The sequence below is a fragment of the Acanthochromis polyacanthus genome, chromosome 18 (genome assembly GCF_021347895.1).
Source record: "Acanthochromis polyacanthus isolate Apoly-LR-REF ecotype Palm Island chromosome 18, KAUST_Apoly_ChrSc, whole genome shotgun sequence".
In the NCBI taxonomy this organism is placed as follows: Eukaryota; Metazoa; Chordata; class Actinopteri; family Pomacentridae; genus Acanthochromis; species Acanthochromis polyacanthus.
The window spans coordinates 34339629-34358505 of NC_067130.1; the positions used below are offsets into that span (position 1 = coordinate 34339629).

General features: G+C 45.8%; 2 protein-coding genes across 5 annotated transcripts in view; both read left to right on the top strand.

The window, feature by feature from the left end:
• The window catches only part of LOC110946179 (septin-5-like), a 200908-nt gene that overhangs the window by 151233 nt on the left and 30798 nt on the right, over positions 1-18877 (top strand). For 2 of the 4 annotated variants that reach the window (XM_051938410.1, XM_051938409.1), the window contains one exon: positions 5832-6036. The exons of the other annotated variants lie outside the window; for them this stretch is intronic. The gene's annotated coding sequence lies outside the window, so the exon portion shown is untranslated. Of the gene's footprint in view, positions 1-5831; positions 6037-18877 lie in introns of those variants that run through there. 4 annotated transcript variants of the gene reach the window in all.
• Positions 1433-6036, top strand: LOC127530945 (septin-5-like). Its single transcript, XM_051938936.1, has 2 exons — positions 1433-1497; positions 3875-6036. The coding sequence occupies exons 1-2, from the start codon at positions 1433-1435 to the stop codon at positions 5490-5492; spliced, it is 1683 nt and encodes a 560-aa protein (XP_051794896.1). The 3' UTR covers positions 5493-6036.

Sequence of the window (18877 nt, forward strand, 5' to 3'; positions counted from 1 at the left end):
GAGCTCATCTGTGACTGCCAGATCCTCCAGATAACGCTTGAGTTGGTACTTTACATCTGCACTTATCAGTCCTGTTTCCACAGCTCTCAGGAACTTCCTCTGAATAAGATCAGTGCTGTACTGTTCTTCATGCCAGGCTCTCTGGATGCCACTAAAAGTCTTTCTTTTAACTCAATGGCACGAAATAGGAAGTTCTGGGGTGACTCGTTACTGTCTTGTGTGAGATTTATCAGGCGATTGTATAAATCGGTGGAACTGTCCTCTTTGTAATGTCCTCGCAAGATCGTGCGTAGCTGTGACAGAGTCCAATCTGACTTTATTTCCAGCATATCACGTAAACTCAATCCAGGACTCACTGCTCTGACAACAGCCTCAATTATCTCTGCCTCACTATGATTTTTCTTCAGGCTCATATCAATCTGGTGAACTAGGTTAGAGTAGGACAACATATCTTTTTGGCCTCTTTCTCCAGTTTGACCATTTATCCTAAACTCTCGTTTAATAGTCACTTCTGGTAGTGGGGAAGCTGGGGTGACAATAGGCTGTGTCTGAGGAGGGGAGCTTTGTGACTGATTTATCACTTTTGTGGTAAGCTTTGCCATTTCCTCTTCAAGCTTTTTTGTTGACTCCAGAAAACTTTCTTGCAGGGCCGCATATTGCTCTTGTAAACTTGCTAGTGCCCCTGCATCTTGACTGGTGCTAGCAACCTCCATCTTCTGTGTCTGATCGCCTTGCTTAGCTTCAGTAGCACACGTGATTAGCTTTAGCAGATGCGCACGGGCTACATCCTCTTCTTCACTTTCAACCTCCTGGCTTATCAATCTTATCAGCGTGTACTTTCTGGACAGCTTGGACACGTTTATCTTTGCGTGCAAGCATACTTCGTATAGCTGTTCTGGCTGTAGCAGCATCAAAGCCTCACTTAGTTTGTCCTGTAGCTGCTCTAGCTCCGTCATGCTAACTCTTCCTTGGTTGCTTCGCACACTCACCGTCTTCTTTAGCACAGCTGAACCATCCTCTGCTACCAAATTTTGTTACACTTGTCATCAAAGAAGAGGCGAAGAGGCAGCTTGGTGGTCCCCAGTGTATTTATCATCCTTTTTCCAAAGGAAACAAGTTTGTTTACAGGTCACGTTCACACTGTTCATTTCTCTAACGGCTCACAACACACTGTCTTGCTCGTTCCACTTAGCAGTGTCTTAATAACTCGAGTGCCTCCTGGTGGTGCAAAAGCAGTGCTGCATTTACTAAAAACCACTGCAAACTACTAACAGTACTTTTATTACATTTAAGTAAATTATGCTAGCCTGTGACAAACAAAACAAAAATATTTTCAGTTTAGCTTTTTCCTACAAACAGCGTGTGACAGTGGGTGGTAGGGGGATCCCTGGCAGCTGACGAAGGCAGAGGACGAGGAGCCGGAAAGAGGAGAATGTCGAAAGGAGAAGGGTCCAAGGCGCTGAAGAACCGGGGCAATGTGGACCATGAACCGGGCTGGTTTTTTAGATGGCAGGAGGGAGGGATGAGGGTGAGGAGGGAGCCCTGACAGAAAGAATGAAGGTAAATTAAATTAATTATTCCACCAAAGAACACGGTGGAGTTATGTGACGATCAGCGTGTGTGAATCCTTCCTCTGTTACCAACATCACTCAAAAACAGACTCAGGGATTTAAATGAAGTTTTCAGGGTCGGTCAGAAATGACACAAGGACCAAATGATTAGACTTCGGCAGTGATACGGCTTATAGTCTGGACCACTGGTGGACTAACAGATAATAACGGATGGAAAAAGGAAAACAGCAGCAGCTGATGACAGAAACATGGTGAGAACTGTAAAGAAAGAACTTAAAACAACCTCCAGAGGGCAGGAGTGAAGAATCACAGCCTACTATTGACGGATGACTTCATGAACTAAAGTACAGAAGCTCCACCAGAAGATCCAACCACTCATTAGCAGGAAGAACAGGCTGGAATTAACCAAAAAGTCCAGAGATGAGCTTCAAAACTTCTGGGACAACATTTTATGCTTGTACAATGTATAATGTTGTGTATGGATTGAACTCTGATTTATGTAAACTCATTCCCATTCACTCATCCTCTCACCCATACGAAACCAGAAATAAACACCTTTTACATGGTAAGGATAGAACAATGACCTGTACTAAATACAGTATATGTTACAATGGTCCACAAATATGGAATGAGTTGGACAACAATCTAACACAATCCTCTACATTGTCGATATTTAAAAGGAAACTCAAAAATCAACTATTGGGGAGATATATATCTAAATGAATACTAAATAAATAAAAAAAGGAAAAAACAAGAAAAAGAAAAAGAAAGAGATGAATAAGTGTTTACTTTGCTTAGGATTCACATCAAAAGTCTTATTATTATAAACATTGTGTTTGTTACATCTAACTGAAAAGCAGGACACGCTGTCTTCATGTATGCTTTTATATTTTATGTATATGTGCATATGAATATGTGTATGTAATATATTTAATTTTGTGTTATGTAATTTAGGTTTATGGGTGCACTTTGGTGTTGATAAGCTGTTCCTCATTTCACAGAGACCGTTAACTGGTGGAAGGGTGGACATGGACCCCTGTCTGTAAGCGCAAGCTTTTTGGGAGTTCATTTTTCACAACTTAAAAAACAACATATAATATGAATGTAAATAAAATCGTGAAATAAATAAATGAACAGACAAACAAAAAAGAGACAAAGATGAATATTTACCAAAGTGATGGAAAGGCTGAAGTTTGGAGAAACAAAGGATCTGCTCATGATCCAAACATACAAGCTCATCTGTGGAACAGTGGAGGTAAGGTCATTGGGCTGCATGGTTCTTCTGGAATGGAATCATGATCTTCACTGATGATGGAACACATGATGGCAGGAGCAGAATAAACCCAGAGGTCTACAGAAACATTTAGTCTGCCAGTTTAAAGAAAGATGAAACCAAACAGATTAGAGATCCAGATAATGACCCAGAACAGCAAAGGAGTTCATCAGGAACAGGAAGTGGAAGGTTTTAGACCGACCAAGTCCATCTTCAACCCTACAGAGCTGCATTTTAGCTGCTGGAGAGGAGACTGGAGGAAGAAAGATGGAAAACCATCACAGAAGAAGAACACTAAAGTTTGGAGATGTCAGAGGGTCACAGGATTGATGCTGTTACTGAAACTAAATATTAAGTCTTGTTCACTATGATCTGTTTTAAGTCTGGTCCAATACTTTTATCAACTAAAATGTGCTGTTTGGATACAAATAATGATATCTTCTAAGATCCAGATGTAAAAACCTGAAATAAAAGCTGAACTGTTGATCTCTGAACCACATGTAGCTGCAGGTCACAAAACTAAACATACAGAATACTTTGAACATGAAATAGTTGAGAACTTTCAAGGAATTTGCTCCAATATTGGAAATATTAGTGATTTTAAATCAATGATGTTATCAGAAATAACAGTGAAACTTTCATTTTTTAAAAAATCTTTAATAATTCCTCTGATGTGGTTGTTCAAACAGACTCAGATTTTAATGTAAGAGAAAAACCTGCTGACAGTGGATTGAAGGACAGACTTTTAAATGACAAACCAACATTTCACTGTTATCATTTTAAATGTCCATAGTTTATGATCATAAAAGTTTCAGTAAATCAGAGATGACTGAGCAGAAGGCTGCTGATGATTAGACAGAAAAACCCAGAAGAGACCAGAGGAAGTGAGTGAGGTTCTGACTGGATCATTAAAGATTCTGGAACTCAGATAGTAAAGATGTAAATGGTAATGATAGAACTACAGAACAATAAAACTTTGTACATACAACTTTATTTGAGTATTAAACAGGTTCTCTACTTTTCTCTGCAGGTTCAACAACGTCTCATCTCAATACAAGGACATCATCTCCAAAAGTCGTCTGCTGCATTCAGGATCTCCTTCTATCTACCAGCTGAAACCAAAGAAAAAGACTTATGAAAATCTGACAAAACTGACTGTTGGAGAAAGAAATGTGAACAAGGTAAATAAAACCATCTTACTTGTAGGAGAAACAGGAACAGGAAAATCTACTCTGATCAATGCTCTGGTCAACCACACCATGGGAGTGGAGTGGGAGGATGAGGTCTGGTTTCAGATCGTAGAGGACGAGAAGAGAAGTCAGACAGAAAGTCAGACATCAGATGTGATCGTATACCAGGTTTTTGATTTTAAAGATGAAACTCTGCCCTACTCTCTGACCATCATCGATACTCCTGGATTTGGAGACACCAGAGGAGTTGAACGTGACCTCATGGTCATTCAAAAGTTGTTGGTCTGGTTTCAATCAGATGATGGAGTTCATGAAGTTAATGCAGTGGGTCTGGTGATGAAGTCCAGTGAAAATCGACTGAGTGACCGACTGAAGTACATCTTTGATTCAGTGATGTCTCTGTTTGGAAAAGGCATAGAGAAAAACATCGTAGCTCTCATCACACACTCAGATGGAACATATCCAGAAAATGCTCTTAGGGCTCTTGAAGCTGCAAATATCAAATGTGCCAGAGATGAGGACAATGACCCTGTTTTCTTCCTGTTTAATAACTGCCTGGACAAACAGAGAACAAAGAAAGAAAAGGGTGGGTTACAGAATGCATGGAGAACAACAGATGGAGGAATGAGTGAGTTCATGACCTTCCTGGAAGAAACTGGACCTCAGAAGCTGGATAAAACAGTTGAAGTGTTGAAGGAACGAGACAGACTGACAGCCTGCATCCAAAACCTGGAAGAGAGAATCAAGTTTATTGAAGGAAAACAGACAGAAATCAAACAGGTTGAAGAAGCTCTGAAGAAACATAAAGAGGAGATGAAGAAGAACAAGGAGTTCACTGTGGAAGTTGATGAGACCTACAAAGATAAACTACCTATCAAAGGTGGGATGTGGGGGTTACATTTTTTTGAAGGAGCTGTCACCTGTAATGTCTGTGAAGAGAACTGTCACTATCCTGGATGTACAATGGCACCAAGTCCTCAAGAATGTAACATCATGAAAGATGGCCGCTGTACTTCATGTACCGGGAAGTGTCCTGTACACAATCATGTGAAACAAGAGTGGATCTATGTGACCAAGACAAGAAAAGTGATGAAGACTGAAGCAGAAATGAAACAGAAATATGAAGAGAATCAGGCAAAAAGTGAGGAGAAGTTGAGTATTTTGGAAGATCTGAAAACAGAAATGAATCAGCTGAAAGCAGATAAAACTCGAGTCCTGGAGGAGGCCTACCGACATGTTGTCAACCTGAACCAGATCGCTCTGAAAGCTCATTCAGGTTCCACCTCCGTCCACCTGGACTTCCTGATTGAGAAGATGAAGGAGAAAGGAGACAGAGTGAAGGTCCAGGAGCTGGAGAAGATGAAAAAATGCCAGGATGAAGGAAACAAAGGAGCAGTGCAGTCTGTGTGGGATATACTAAAAACAGCTGGGAAAGCTGTGAAAGAATGGATGATATGAAAGACATCAGGCTGAGCAGACAGACAGAGCAGCAGCTGGACATTTACCATGAAGATGGAGGAAACTAATGATTATAAACCACAGCTTGTTTTAACTCTCATGTAATCAGTTGATCAGAAAATAGAAATGTTTTCACTGTTTGAGCTCCTCCTGACTGTTAAAAAGCTCCATCAGGGTCTCAGGACCAAAAGCTTTAAAGCCTCCTACACAGACGGGAAGATGTGGAATATTTTAGTCTTTCTGATGTTTGTCTTCTTTGATTGTTTTTAATGTTCTGTAGACTTTAATGATGTTAAAGCTCCTTGTAACTCCACTTATAAAGATAATAAAGGAATAAAGGTAGTGATTGTGAAATGTGATGACCTGAATCAGCTCCAGACTAACATGAATCAGCTTCACCTCCTTCTGATGATCATTTATGAAACACATTTATCTGCTGGTGAAAGGAGCTGTGGCTTTTCCCTCTGTTTCTGCATGTGGACCAAGAGTTCATACTGAGATCAATCACACTGTAAACTGATCAATAAATAAAGCTGATCAATGAGCTGCTGTCTGTTCTTGGATTCAAGCCCCTGAAATAAGTGTGGTGGAATGACAGATGGAATAAATGAGAATGTGTTCAGTCAGCAGGTTAACAGAGGTGGAGAGAAACTTCCAGAGACTTCAGTGTGTTCAACACATCCTGTACCTGAGGAGGAAACCAGTTTCTCTGAGCTGCTGGTCCCATTGACAGAAAACACTGCAGAAGGATTGGTTCACAAGCAGCTGGTTGAGGGAACACCTGCACCTGTGGGGCAGTTTGGGGTAATATTAGGACCTGTGGGGTAGTTTGGGGTAACATTAGGACCTGTGGGGCAGTTTGGGGTAACATTAGGACCTGTGGGGCAGTTTGAAGTAACATTAGGACCTGTGGGGTAGTTTGAAGTAACATTAGGACCTGTGGGGTAGTTTGGGGTAATGTTAGAACCTGTGGGGCAGTTTGGGATAATATTAGGACCTGTGGGGCAGTTTGGGGTAATATTAGGACCTGTGGGGTAGTTTGGGGTAATATTCGCACCTGTGGGGTAGTTTGGGGGTAATATTAGGACCTGTGGGGCAGTTTGGGGTAACATTAGGACCTGTGGGGTAGTTTGGGGTAACATTAGGACCTGTGGGGCAGTTTGGGGTAATATTAGGACCTGTGGGGCAGTTTGGGGTAACATTAGGACCTGTGGGGTAGTTTGGGGGTAATATTAGGACCTGTGGGGCAGCTTGGGGTAACATTAGGACCTGTGGGGCAGTTTGGGGTAACATTAGGACCTACGGGGCAGTTTGGGGTAACATTAGGACCTGTGGGGCAGTTTGGGGTAACATTACCACCCGTGGGGCAGTTTGGAGTAACATTAGCACCTATGGGGCAGTTTGGGGGTAATATTAGCACCTATGGGGCAGTTTGGGGGTAATATTAGCAAGTATGGGGCAGTTTGGGGTAACATTACCAACTGTGGGGCAGTTTGGGGTAACATTAGGACCTGTGGGCCAGTTTGGGGCAACATTAGGACCTGTGGGGCAGTTTGGGGTAATATTAGGACCTGTGGGGTAGTTTGGGGTAATATTCGCACCTGTGGGGTAGTTTGGGGGTAATATTAGGACCTGTGGGGCAGTTTGGGGTAACATTAGGACCTGTGGGGTAGTTTGGGGGTAATATTAGGACCTGTGGGGCAGCTTGGGGTAACATTAGGACCTGTGGGGCAGTTTGGGGTAATATTAGGACCTGTGGGGCAGTTTGGGGTAACATTAGGACCTGTGGGGTAGTTTGGGGGTAATATTTGGACCTGTGGGGCAGCTTGGGGTAACATTAGGACCTGTGGGGCAGTTTGGGGTAACATTAGGACCTACGGGGCAGTTTGGGGTAACATTAGGACCTGTGGGGCAGTTTGGGGTAACATTACCACCCGTGGGGCAGTTTGGAGTAACATTAGCACCTATGGGGCAGTTTGGGGGTAATATTAGCACCTGTGGGGCAGTTTGGGGGTAATATTAGCAAGTATGGGGCAGTTTGGGGTAACATTACCAACTGTGGGGCAGTTTGGGGTAACATTAGGACCTGTGGGCCAGTTTGGGGCAACATTAGGACCTGTGGGGCAGTTTGGGGTAACATTACCACCCGTGGGGCAGTTTGGGGTAACATTACCACCCGTGGGGCAGTTTGGGGTAACATTAGGACCTGTGGGGCAGTTTGGGGTAACATTACCACCCGTGGGGCAGTTTGGAGTAACATTAGCACCTATGGGGCAGTTTGGGGGTAATATTAGCACTTATGGGGCAGTTTGGGGGTAATATTAGCAAGTATGGGGCAGTTTGGGGTAACATTACCAACTGTGGGGCAGTTTGGGGTAACATTAGGACCTGTGGGCCAGTTTGGGGTAACATTAGGACCTGTGGGGCAGTTTGGGGTAACATTAGGACCTGTGGGCCAGTTTGGGGTAACATTAGGACCTGTGGGGCAGTTTGGGGTAACATTAGGACCTGTGGGGCGGTTTGGGGTAACATTACCACCCATGGGGCAGTTTGGGGTAACATTACCACCCGTGGGGCAGTTTGGGGTAACATTACCACCCATGGGGCAGTTTGGGGTAACATTACCAACTGTGGGGCAGTTTGGGGTAACATTAGCATCTGTGGGGTAGTTTGGGGTAACATCAGCACCTGTGGGGTAGTTTGGGGGTAACAATAGGACCTGTGGGGCAGTTTGGGGTAACATTAGCACCTGTGGTGCAGTTTGAGGTAACATTAGCACCTGTGGGGCAGTTTGGGGTAACATTAGGACCTGTGGGGCAGTTTGGGGTAACATTATAACCTATGGGGCAATTTGGGGTAACATTAGGACCTGTGGGTTAGTTTGGGGTAACATTAGGACCTGTGGGGCAGTTTGGGTAACATTAGAACCTGTGGGGCAGTTTGGGGTAACATTAGGACCTGTGGGGCAGTTTGGGGTAACATTAGAACCTATGGGGCAGTTTGGAGTAACATTAGGACCTGTGGGGCAGTTTGGGGTAACATTAGGACCTGTGGGGTAGTTTGGGGGTAATATTAGGACCTGTGGGGCAGCTTGGGGTAACATTAGGACCTGTGGGGCAGTTTGGGGTAACATTAGCACCTACGGGGCAGTTTGGGGTAACATTAGGACCTGTGGGGCAGTTTGGGGGTAACAATAGGACCTGTGGGGCAGTTTGGGGTAACATTAGCACCTGTGGTGCAGTTTGAGGTAACATTAGCACCTGTGGGGCAGTTTGGGGTAACATTAGAACCTATGGGGCAGTTTGGGGTAACATTAGGATCTGTGGGTTAGTTTGGGGTAACATTAGGATCTGTGGGGCAGTTTGGGGTAAAATTAGCACCTGTGGGGCAGTTTGAGGTAACATTAGAACCTGTGGGGCAGTTTGGGGGAACATTAGAACCTGTGGGGCAGTTTGAGGTAACATTAGGACCTGTGGGGCAGTTTGGGGGAACATTAGAACCTGTGGGGCAGTTTGGGGTAACATTAGCACATGTGGGGCAGTTTGGGGTAACATTAGGACCTGTGGGGCAGTTTGGGCTAACATTAGCACCTGTGGGGCAGTTTGGGGTAACATTAGCACATGTGGGGCAGTTTGGGGTAACATTAGCACCTACGGGGCAGTTTGGGGTAACATTACTACCCGTGGGGCAGTTTGGGGTAACATTACCAACTGTGGGGCAGTTTGGGGAAACATGAGCATCTGTGGGGCAGTTTGGGGTAACATTACCAACTGTGAGGCAGTTTGGGGTAACATTAGCATCTGTGGGGTAGTTTGGGGTAACATCAACACCTGTGGGGTAGTTTGGGGGTAACAATAGGACCTGTGGGGCAGTTTGGGGTAACATTAGCACCTGTGGGGCAGTTTGGGGTAACATTAGAACCTATGGGGCAGTTTGGGGTAACATTAGGATCTGTGGGTTAGTTTGGGGTAACATTAGGACCTGTGGGGTAGTTTGGGGGTAATATTAGGACCTGTGGGGCAGCTTGGGGTAACATTAGGACCTGTGGGGCAGTTTGGGGTAACATTAGCACCTACGGGGCAGTTTGGGGTAACATTAGGACCTGTGGGGCAGTTTGGGGGTAACAATAGGACCTGTGGGGCAGTTTGGGGTAACATTAGCACCTGTGGTGCAGTTTGAGGTAACATTAGCACCTGTGGGGCAGTTTGGGGTAACATTAGAACCTATGGGGCAGTTTGGGGTAACATTAGGATCTGTGGGTTAGTTTGGGGTAACATTAGCACCTGTGGGGCAGTTTGGGGTAAAATTAGCACCTGTGGGGCAGTGTGAGGTAACATTAGAACCTGTGGGGCAGTTTGGGGTAACATTAGGACCTGTGGGGCAGTTTGGGGTAACATTAGAACCTGTGGGGCAGTTTGGGGTAACATTAGCACATGTGGGGCAGTTTGGGGTAACATTAGGACCTGTGGGGCAGTTTGGGCTAACATTAGCACCTGTGGGGCAGTTTGGGGGTAACATTAGCACATGTGGGGCAGTTTGGGGTAACATTACCAACTGTGGGGCAGTTTGGGGAAACATCAGCATCTGTGGGGCAGTTTGGGGTATCATTAGGACCTGTGGGGCAGTTTGGGGTAAAATTAGCACCTGTGGGGCAGTTTGAGGTAACATTAGAACCTGTGGGGCAGTTTGGGGTAGCATTAGGACCTGTGGGGCAGTTTGGGGTAACATTAGAACCTGTGGGGCAGTTTGGGGTAACATTAGCACATGTGGGGCAGTTTGGGGTAACATTAGGACCTGTGGGGCAGTTTGGGGTAACATTAGCACCTGTGGGGCAGTTTGGGGTAACATTAGCACATGTGGGGCAGTTTGGGGTAACATTACTACCCGTGGGGCAGTTTGGGGTAACATTACCAACTGTGGGGCAGTTTGGGGAAACATGAACATCTGTGGGGCAGTTTGGGGTAACATTACCAACTGTGAGGCAGTTTGGGGTAACATTAGCATCTGTGGGGTAGTTTGGGGTAACATCAACACCTGTGGGGTAGTTTGGGGGTAACAATAGGACCTGTGGGGCAGTTTGGGGTAACATTAGCACCTGTGGTGCAGTTTGAGGTAACATTAGCACATGTGGGGCAGTTTGGGGTAACATTAGCACCTGTGGGGCAGTTTGGGGTAACATTAGCACATGTGGGGCAGTTTGGGGTAACATTACCAACTGTGGGGCAGTTTGGGGAAACATCAGCATCTGTGGGGCAGTTTGGGGTATCATTAGGACCTGTGGGGCAGTTTGGGGTAAAATTAGCACCTGTGGGGCAGTTTGAGGTAACATTAGAACCTGTGGGGCAGTTTGGGGTAGCATTAGGACCTGTGGGGCAGTTTGGGGTAACATTAGAACCTGTGGGGCAGTTTGGGGTAACATTAGCACATGTGGGGCAGTTTGGGGTAACATTAGGACCTGTGGGGCAGTTTGGGGTAACATTAGCACCTGTGGGGCAGTTTGGGGTAACATTAGCACATGTGGGGCAGTTTGGGGTAACATTACTACCCGTGGGGCAGTTTGGGGTAACATTACCAACTGTGGGGCAGTTTGGGGAAACATGAACATCTGTGGGGCAGTTTGGGGTAACATTACCAACTGTGAGGCAGTTTGGGGTAACATTAGCATCTGTGGGGTAGTTTGGGGTAACATCAACACCTGTGGGGTAGTTTGGGGGTAACAATAGGACCTGTGGGGCAGTTTGGGGTAACATTAGCACCTGTGGTGCAGTTTGAGGTAACATTAGCACATGTGGGGCAGTTTGGGGTAACATTAGCACCTGTGGGGCAGTTTGGGGTAACATTAGCACATGTGGGGCAGTTTGGGGTAACATTAGGACCTGTGGGGCAGTTTGGGGTAACATTAGCACCTGTGGGGCAGTTTGGGGTAACATTAGCACATGTGGGGCAGTTTGGGGTAACATTACTACCCGTGGGGCAGTTTGGGGTAACATTACCAACTGTGGGGCAGTTTGGGGAAACATGAACATCTGTGGGGCAGTTTGGGGTAACATTACCAACTGTGAGGCAGTTTGGGGTAACATTAGCATCTGTGGGGTAGTTTGGGGTAACATCAACACCTGTGGGGTAGTTTGGGGGTAACAATAGGACCTGTGGGGCAGTTTGGGGTAACATTAGCACCTGTGGTGCAGTTTGAGGTAACATTAGCACATGTGGGGCAGTTTGGGGTAACATTAGCACCTGTGGGGCAGTTTGGGGTAACATTAGCACATGTGGGGCAGTTTGGGGTAACATTACCAACTGTGGGGCAGTTTGGGGAAACATGAGCATCTGTGGGGCAGTTTGGGGTATCATTAGGACCTGTGGGGCAGTTTGGGGTAAAATTAGCACCTGTGGGGCAGTTTGAGGTAACATTAGAACCTGTGGGGCAGTTTGGGGTAGCATTAGGACCTGTGGGGCAGTTTGGGGTAACATTAGAACCTGTGGGGCAGTTTGGGGTAACATTAGCACATGTGGGGCAGTTTGGGGTAACATTAGGACCTGTGGGGCAGTTTGGGGTAACATTAGCACCTGTGGGGCAGTTTGGGGTAACATTAGCACATGTGGGGCAGTTTGGGGTAACATTACTACCCGTGGGGCAGTTTGGGGTAACATTACCAACTGTGGGGCAGTTTGAGGAAACATGAGCATCTGTGGGGCAGTTTGGGGTAACATTACCAACTGTGAGGCAGTTTGGGGTAACATTAGCATCTGTGGGGTAGTTTGGGGTAACATCAACACCTGTGGGGTAGTTTTGGGGGTAACAATAGGACCTGTGGGGCAGTTTGGGGTAACATTAGCACCTGTGGGGCAGTTTGGGGTAACATTAGAACCTATGGGGCAGTTTGGGGTAACATTAGGATCTGTGGGTTAGTTTGGGGTAACATTAGGACCTGTGGGGCAGTTTGGGGTAAAATTAGCACCTGTGGGGCAGTTTGGGGTAACATTAGAACCTGTGGGGCAGTTTGGGGTAACATTAGCACATGTGGGGCAGTTTGGGGTAACATTAGGACCTGTGCGGCAGTTTGGGGTAACATTAGCACCTGTGGGGCAGTTTGGGGTAACATTAGGACCTGTGGGGCAGTTTGGGGTAACATTAACACCTGTGGGGCAGTTTGGGGTAACATTAGCACCTGTGGGGCAGTTTGGGGTAACATCAACACCTGTGGGGCAGTTTGGGGTAACATTAGCACCTGTGGGGCAGTTTGGGAGTAATATTCGGACCTGTGGGGTAGTTTGGGGTAACATTAGCACCTGTGGGGCAGTTTGGGAGTAATATTCGGACCTGTGGGGTAGTTTGGGGTAACACCTACACCTGTGGGGTCGTTTGGGGTAACATCCCCACCTGTGGGGTAGTCTGGGGTAACATTAGGACCTGTGGGGTAGTTTCGGGTAACATTAGCACCTGTGGGGTAGTTTGGGGTAACATTAGCACCTGTGGGGTAGTTTGGGGTAACACCTACACCTGTGGGGTAGTTTGGGGTAACACCTCCACCTGTGGGGTAGTTTGGGGTAATATAAACAGCTGGGGTAGTTTGGGGTATTATTTCTCAGACCAGCTTCATGTCCTGCAGATAAACACCTGAATGCAGACTTCTGATTGGCTGAAAATCCACCAGGATCCAATCACTGAAGCTTCATCTGTTCCACCTACATGTTTTAGGTCACTTCCTGTTTGACCCTCATTTGGATAAAACATCAGCATTTAAACTGTCCACCAGGTGGCGCCATTCAATTGAATAATACTCATAATTTTCCTTTTATTTGTCACAAATACAGCACTGTAAAATGTTTGTTTTCACTGATCCCAGTCAATGTCAGAGAACAGAGTCAGTCATAGAACAGGAAGGGTTAAGGGCCTTGTTCTAGGGTTAGGCCACATCAGGGTTTGAACCTCTGACCTTCTGCTCAGTCGTCCAGAAACTTAACTGCTGGGCCACCACTGCCCCAAATTTTATTTGTATTGCACCAATTACAGAACACATATGAACCCTCAGAGCAGAAATAAGGAGACAGAGGCAGAAAAACACCTTTTACCAGGAAAAACCTGGAACAGAACCTGGATCTATATTTGGGGAGGGAACATCTGCTGCTGGAAGGAGGAAGAGAGGAACAGAAGAGGAAGCGAGGGAAGGAAGCGGTAGAGAGGAACGGAAGAGGTGGAGAGGGTGGAGAACAAGGAACATAGAACACACAGGTGGATCCATGTATGATCAGACAGATGATTCATACAAAGTAGAAGCTAACATGTAAACTGATCCATAGTTTCCTGTTCTGGTGTACAGCTCTGGTATTAAATCTACTACATATATAACTGGTAGTAAAATTCAAACAGTATGTAGAAGAACAGATCAAGTATAGAGAGGGTGATGCAGAGCAGACTGGTGGAAATGAGCAGCTGGAAGCAGAGGACTGGAGGAAGGTCAGCAGCAGCATCCCACAGTGGACATGATGGAGACTGGACCAGCTGGTGGAACATCAACCACAGATCTGAAGCATCCAGCTCTGGGACCAGGGACACTCGGAGAAATAACACAGGGACAAACAGAGTTAGTGTAATGCAATAACAGTATCTATATTAAATGGCTCAGTGCATCCAGAGAGGTCCCCCAGCAGCCTATAGGCCTATAGCAGCAGAACTAAGGGACGTCCAAGAGGAAGACTCCAGCTGACCCCCTCAGGATCACCCAGTCAGCCCTAACTATAAGATCTGTCACAAAGGAAGGTTTTAAGGTTGATCTAAATCATGGAATCAGCTCTGATTAAATGTTTCCGTCCTCCATGTGTCAACACTGAACAAAGATAAAAGCTTTCACAGCCAGAATTATTGTAATGTTTCAGTGTTCTCTGATGAAACATTCTGTCAGTCCTCACTGCTGATAACAGTCAGTCTGTAGCTGTTGGTCCTGATCCATCAAACTGTCTGCAGGTGGAACGACCGTCACCCTTCACTCTGACCGTCTTTACAACCAAACATTCAGTCTGCCTGATTTAGCTGCAGCTTTTCTGATAAACAATGCTGCTGTTGGTCTGTTTGTTGAACAACAAACATCCAGATAGCACTGAGACATTTATCATGAAGATGTAGCTTCATCTCCAGCACTGATGAAGGATCTATGTGGAGCTCCTGCTGCTGCTGCAGAGGAAATGACAGAACAAACACAAAATGCAAACTTAGTTTTTTAATATATGCTTAATTTTAGACACACAGGAAACTCATGCTGAATGTAAATGACTTCATAAACTAGCATCAGGAACATCCATGTAGATTTTTCTTAGTTAACATCATAGTATTTCATAAACTATTTCAAACAGCAGTGCAGCTTTTCTTAGTTTGTTTAAAAGCATTTGTTCCACGTTTTCTTCCCTGTAATGGAATCATCAGGATCAGAAACATCTGAAATGACCTGAATTCATCCATTGTGCTTCCTTTCCTCGTTCTCTCTAAGACTCTGTCCAAGTTCCTCTGAAAGACAAACGTAGAACCAACGGTCTGATGACTGTCTCCTCCTCATCGGGGTTCTTTATAGGCAGCTTCTTCCTCAACTCTAATTCACACATGAAGAGCAGAAACTCCAAACATCTACACAGCACCCAGAAAGTGTTCACAGCGCTTCACTTCTCCACATTTTTATGTGACAGCCTTCTTCCTAAATGGACCCTGACCCTTAAATCCATTTGTTCCTCAAAATTCTACACACAACACCCCATAATGACAACGTGAAAAAACTTTCTCTGAAATTGGTGCAAATGTATTAAAAACAGAAAACCTGAGAAATCCCATGCACAGAAGCATTCACAGCCTTTGAGCTCAGCGGCTTTCTGTTTCCACTGATCATCCTGCAGATGTTTCTGCAGCTGAACTGGAGTCCAGCTGTGGTAAATCCAGCTGATTGGACCGGATCTGGAAAGGCTCACACCTGTCTGTATGAGGTCCAATCAGCTGACAGCTCACGTCAAAGCAGCAGAGAAGACACAACATGAAGCACTGCTGTTAGTCTGAGTTCAGAGGAAAGATCAGAACATCAGCGTTAACTCTGTTCTCAGAAACACTCAGACCCTCAGCAGCAGAACATCAGAATGACAGAACATCAGACCCTCAGCAGCAGAACTATCAGTCCAGAGGTTTCTGAGCTGAAGGCCTCTGATGATCTGACATGGAAGAACCTGCATCCTTCAGGTGAACCAGGATGTTTTCAAGGTTAGTCATGAACTCAGCAAAACCTTTAAAGTGTGACGACAGTTTTTAACGAGCTTCCATCTTTACAAATGTTTGCTCTCCAGATCTTCATGGATTCTGCCTGCAGTCCCACACTTCTATGATCACACTTTAGCTCGTTTTATGGCTCTTTTCCAGGTTGTTTTCTCCTGACTAGGTCCTTGCTTGTCTTGTCTCTACTCTCAGATGTACATCACGGTGCTTTGACCTGACAGACAGGTGTGCTGGTGTTTAGCCATCCACAGGCTGCTATCAGAGGCACACAGAGACAATCTGCAGCCACACAGAGGAGACGATCTGCAGCCCCACAGAGGAGACTATCTGCAGCCCCACAGAGGAGACGATCTGCAGCCCCACAGAAGAGACGATCTGCAGCCCCACAGAGGAGACGATCTGCAGCCCCACAGAAGAGACTATCTGCAGCCCCACAGAGGAGACGATCTGCAGCCAGACAGAGGAGACTATCTGCAGCCCCACAGAGGAGACGATCTGCAGCCAGACAGAGGAGACAATCTGCAGCCCCACAGAGGAGACTATCTGCAGCCAGACAGAGGAGACTATCTGCAGCCAGACAGAGGAGACTATCTGCAGCCAGACAATTCAATTCAATTCAATTCAATTTTATTTATATAGCGTCAATTACAGTCAAATCGTCTCAAGACGCTTTACAGAACCCATATGCCTGACCCCCAGAGCAAGCCCAAAGGCGACAGTGGCAAGGAAAAACACCCTTTTAACAGGGAAGAAACCTCGAGCAGAACCCGGCTCTATATAGGGGGGACCCATCTGCCTGCTGGCCGGGCGGGTTGAGAAGGACAGAAGAGGGCAAGGGGGAGGGATGGGAGAAGAGGGAGGGGTGGGAAAGCAAGGAAAACACAACACACATTTGGATACATGTATGACAGGATATGTGACACAGACAAAGTATAAGCTAACATTGAAAACTGACTCATAGTTTACTCTTGTGATGTACGGCTCTGACATTAAACATACTCCTTATATAGCTAGCAGTAAAATTCAAACAGTATGTAAGTCAGCATAACAGTATAGTGAAGGCGATGCAGAGTTGACTGGTGGAAAAAGGGAATTGGAAGCAGAGGGCTGGAGGAAGGTCAGCAGCAGCATCCCACAGTGGACATGGTGGAGACTGGACCAGCTGGTGGAACATCGACCGCAGATCTGAAGCATCCAGCTCTGGGACCAGGGACACTCGGAGAAATAGCACAGGGGGAAACAGAGTGAATGTACTGCAATAACGGTATACATATTAAATGTAAAGGTAGATAGAGAAGGGCTCAGTGCGTCAAGAAAAGTCCCCCAGCAGCCTAGGCCTATAGCAGCATGACTAGGGGCAGAACGAAGGGACGTCCAAGAAGGAGTCAGCTGTGCAAATGAAGACACAAGCCGAACCCCTGTGGGTCACCCAGTCAGCCCCAACTATAAGATTTGTCAAAAAGGAACGCTTTAAGCCTGGTCTTAAAAATATAGAGGGTGTCTGCCTCCCGAACCCAAACTGGGAGCAGGTTCCACAGGAGAGGCGCCTGATAACTGAAGGCTCTGCCTCCCATTCTACTTTTAGAAATTCTAGGAACAACAAGTAAGCCTGCAGTTTGAGAGCGAAGAGTTCTACTAGGATAATAAGGTACTATCAGATCTTTAAGATATGATGGAGATTGGTTATTAAGAGCTTTATATGTCAGAAGAAGGATTTTAAATTCTATTCTGGATTTAACAGGAAGCCAGTGAAGAGAAGCAAGTATGGAGGAAATATGATCTCTTTTGCTAACTCCTGTCAGTACTCTCGCAGCAGCGTTTTGGATCAACTGTAGATGTTTGAGAGAGCTATTTGGAGGCAGAGGAGACTATCTGCAGCCAGACAGAGGAGACTATCTGCAGCCCCACAGAGGAGACGATCTGCAGCCAGACAGAGGAGACTATCTGCAGCCAGACAGAGGAGACTATCTGCAGCCCCACAAGGGAGACTATCTGCAGCCCCACAGAGGAGACGATCTGCAGCCAGACAGAGGAGACTATCTGCAGCCACACAGAGGAGACGATCTGCAGCCAGACAGAGGAGACTATCTGCAGCCCCACAGAGGAGACGATCTGCAGCCAGACAGAGGAGACTATCTGCAGCCCCACAGAGGAGACGATCTGCAGCCAGACAGAGGAGACGATCTGCAGCCCCACAGAGGAGACGATCTGCAGCCAGACAGAGGAGACTATCTGCAGCCCCACAGAGGAGACGATCTGCAGCCAGACAGAGGAGACTATCTGCAGCCCCACAGAGGAGACGATCTGCAGCCAGACAGAGGAGACTATCTGCAGCCCCACAGAGGAGACTATCTGCAGCCCCACAGAGGAGACGATCTGCAGCCAGACAGAGGAGACTATCTGCAGCCCCACAGAGGAGACTATCTGCAGCCACACAGAGGAGACGATGTGAAGCCACACAGAGGAGACAATGTGAAGCCACACAGGGCTTTAATCTGCAGTAAAGGACCAGGACAGACGGTCAGGTTTAAAGCAGCCACCTTAAACACCTGAACCGTCGCTTTCTCCACTGCTGGCTCTTACTTAGACTTAATCGGACAAAATGTCTTAAAACTCTGACATTTTCTAAGATTTGCTGGCTGTTAGAGTTCATCATTTCTGTATAACTGCAGTATTATATCAGTGTTTAAGTGTGTGTTTAGCTCTGAGTCGTATAAACTAGTAAAAGTCAGACTGTACACAGTGGATTGCTTACATTTTTCTCCATGTTGTGCCATTTTTCTCATTTATAAGAGACTTGTTCAGTTAACTTGGAGCTATTAACAGTAGTTACCTGGTGCATTACAGAAAAAATAATAAAAAAAACATCTGCTAATTATGGACCATAAACATCTGCCCTGTTTGCAGTGGAAGAACAACAGACTTGACTAAAACTTAGGGATGGGTATCGTTAGGATTTTTACGATTCCGATTCTGATTTCGGTTCTGCTTATCGATTCCGGTTCCTAACGATTCCTTTTTTCGATTCTAAAATAGTAAAAATAAATGGCCAAATGTTTATTTAACCAAAGTAACTTTATTTCTTTACCTTATTAGAAAATTATTTTATCAGTATTCAAGTAGATATAAAGTCAAG

Excerpts from the sequence above, each read along its gene's own strand:
- LOC127530945 (XM_051938936.1), top strand. The coding sequence starts at position 1,433 with ATGTCGAAAGGAGAAGGGTCCAAGGCGCTGAAGAACCGGGGCAATGTG. Across the intron at positions 1,498-3,874 it reads GTGGACCATGAACCGGGCTG|GTTCAACAACGTCTCATCTC; the intron begins GTTTTTTAGATG and ends TTTTCTCTGCAG.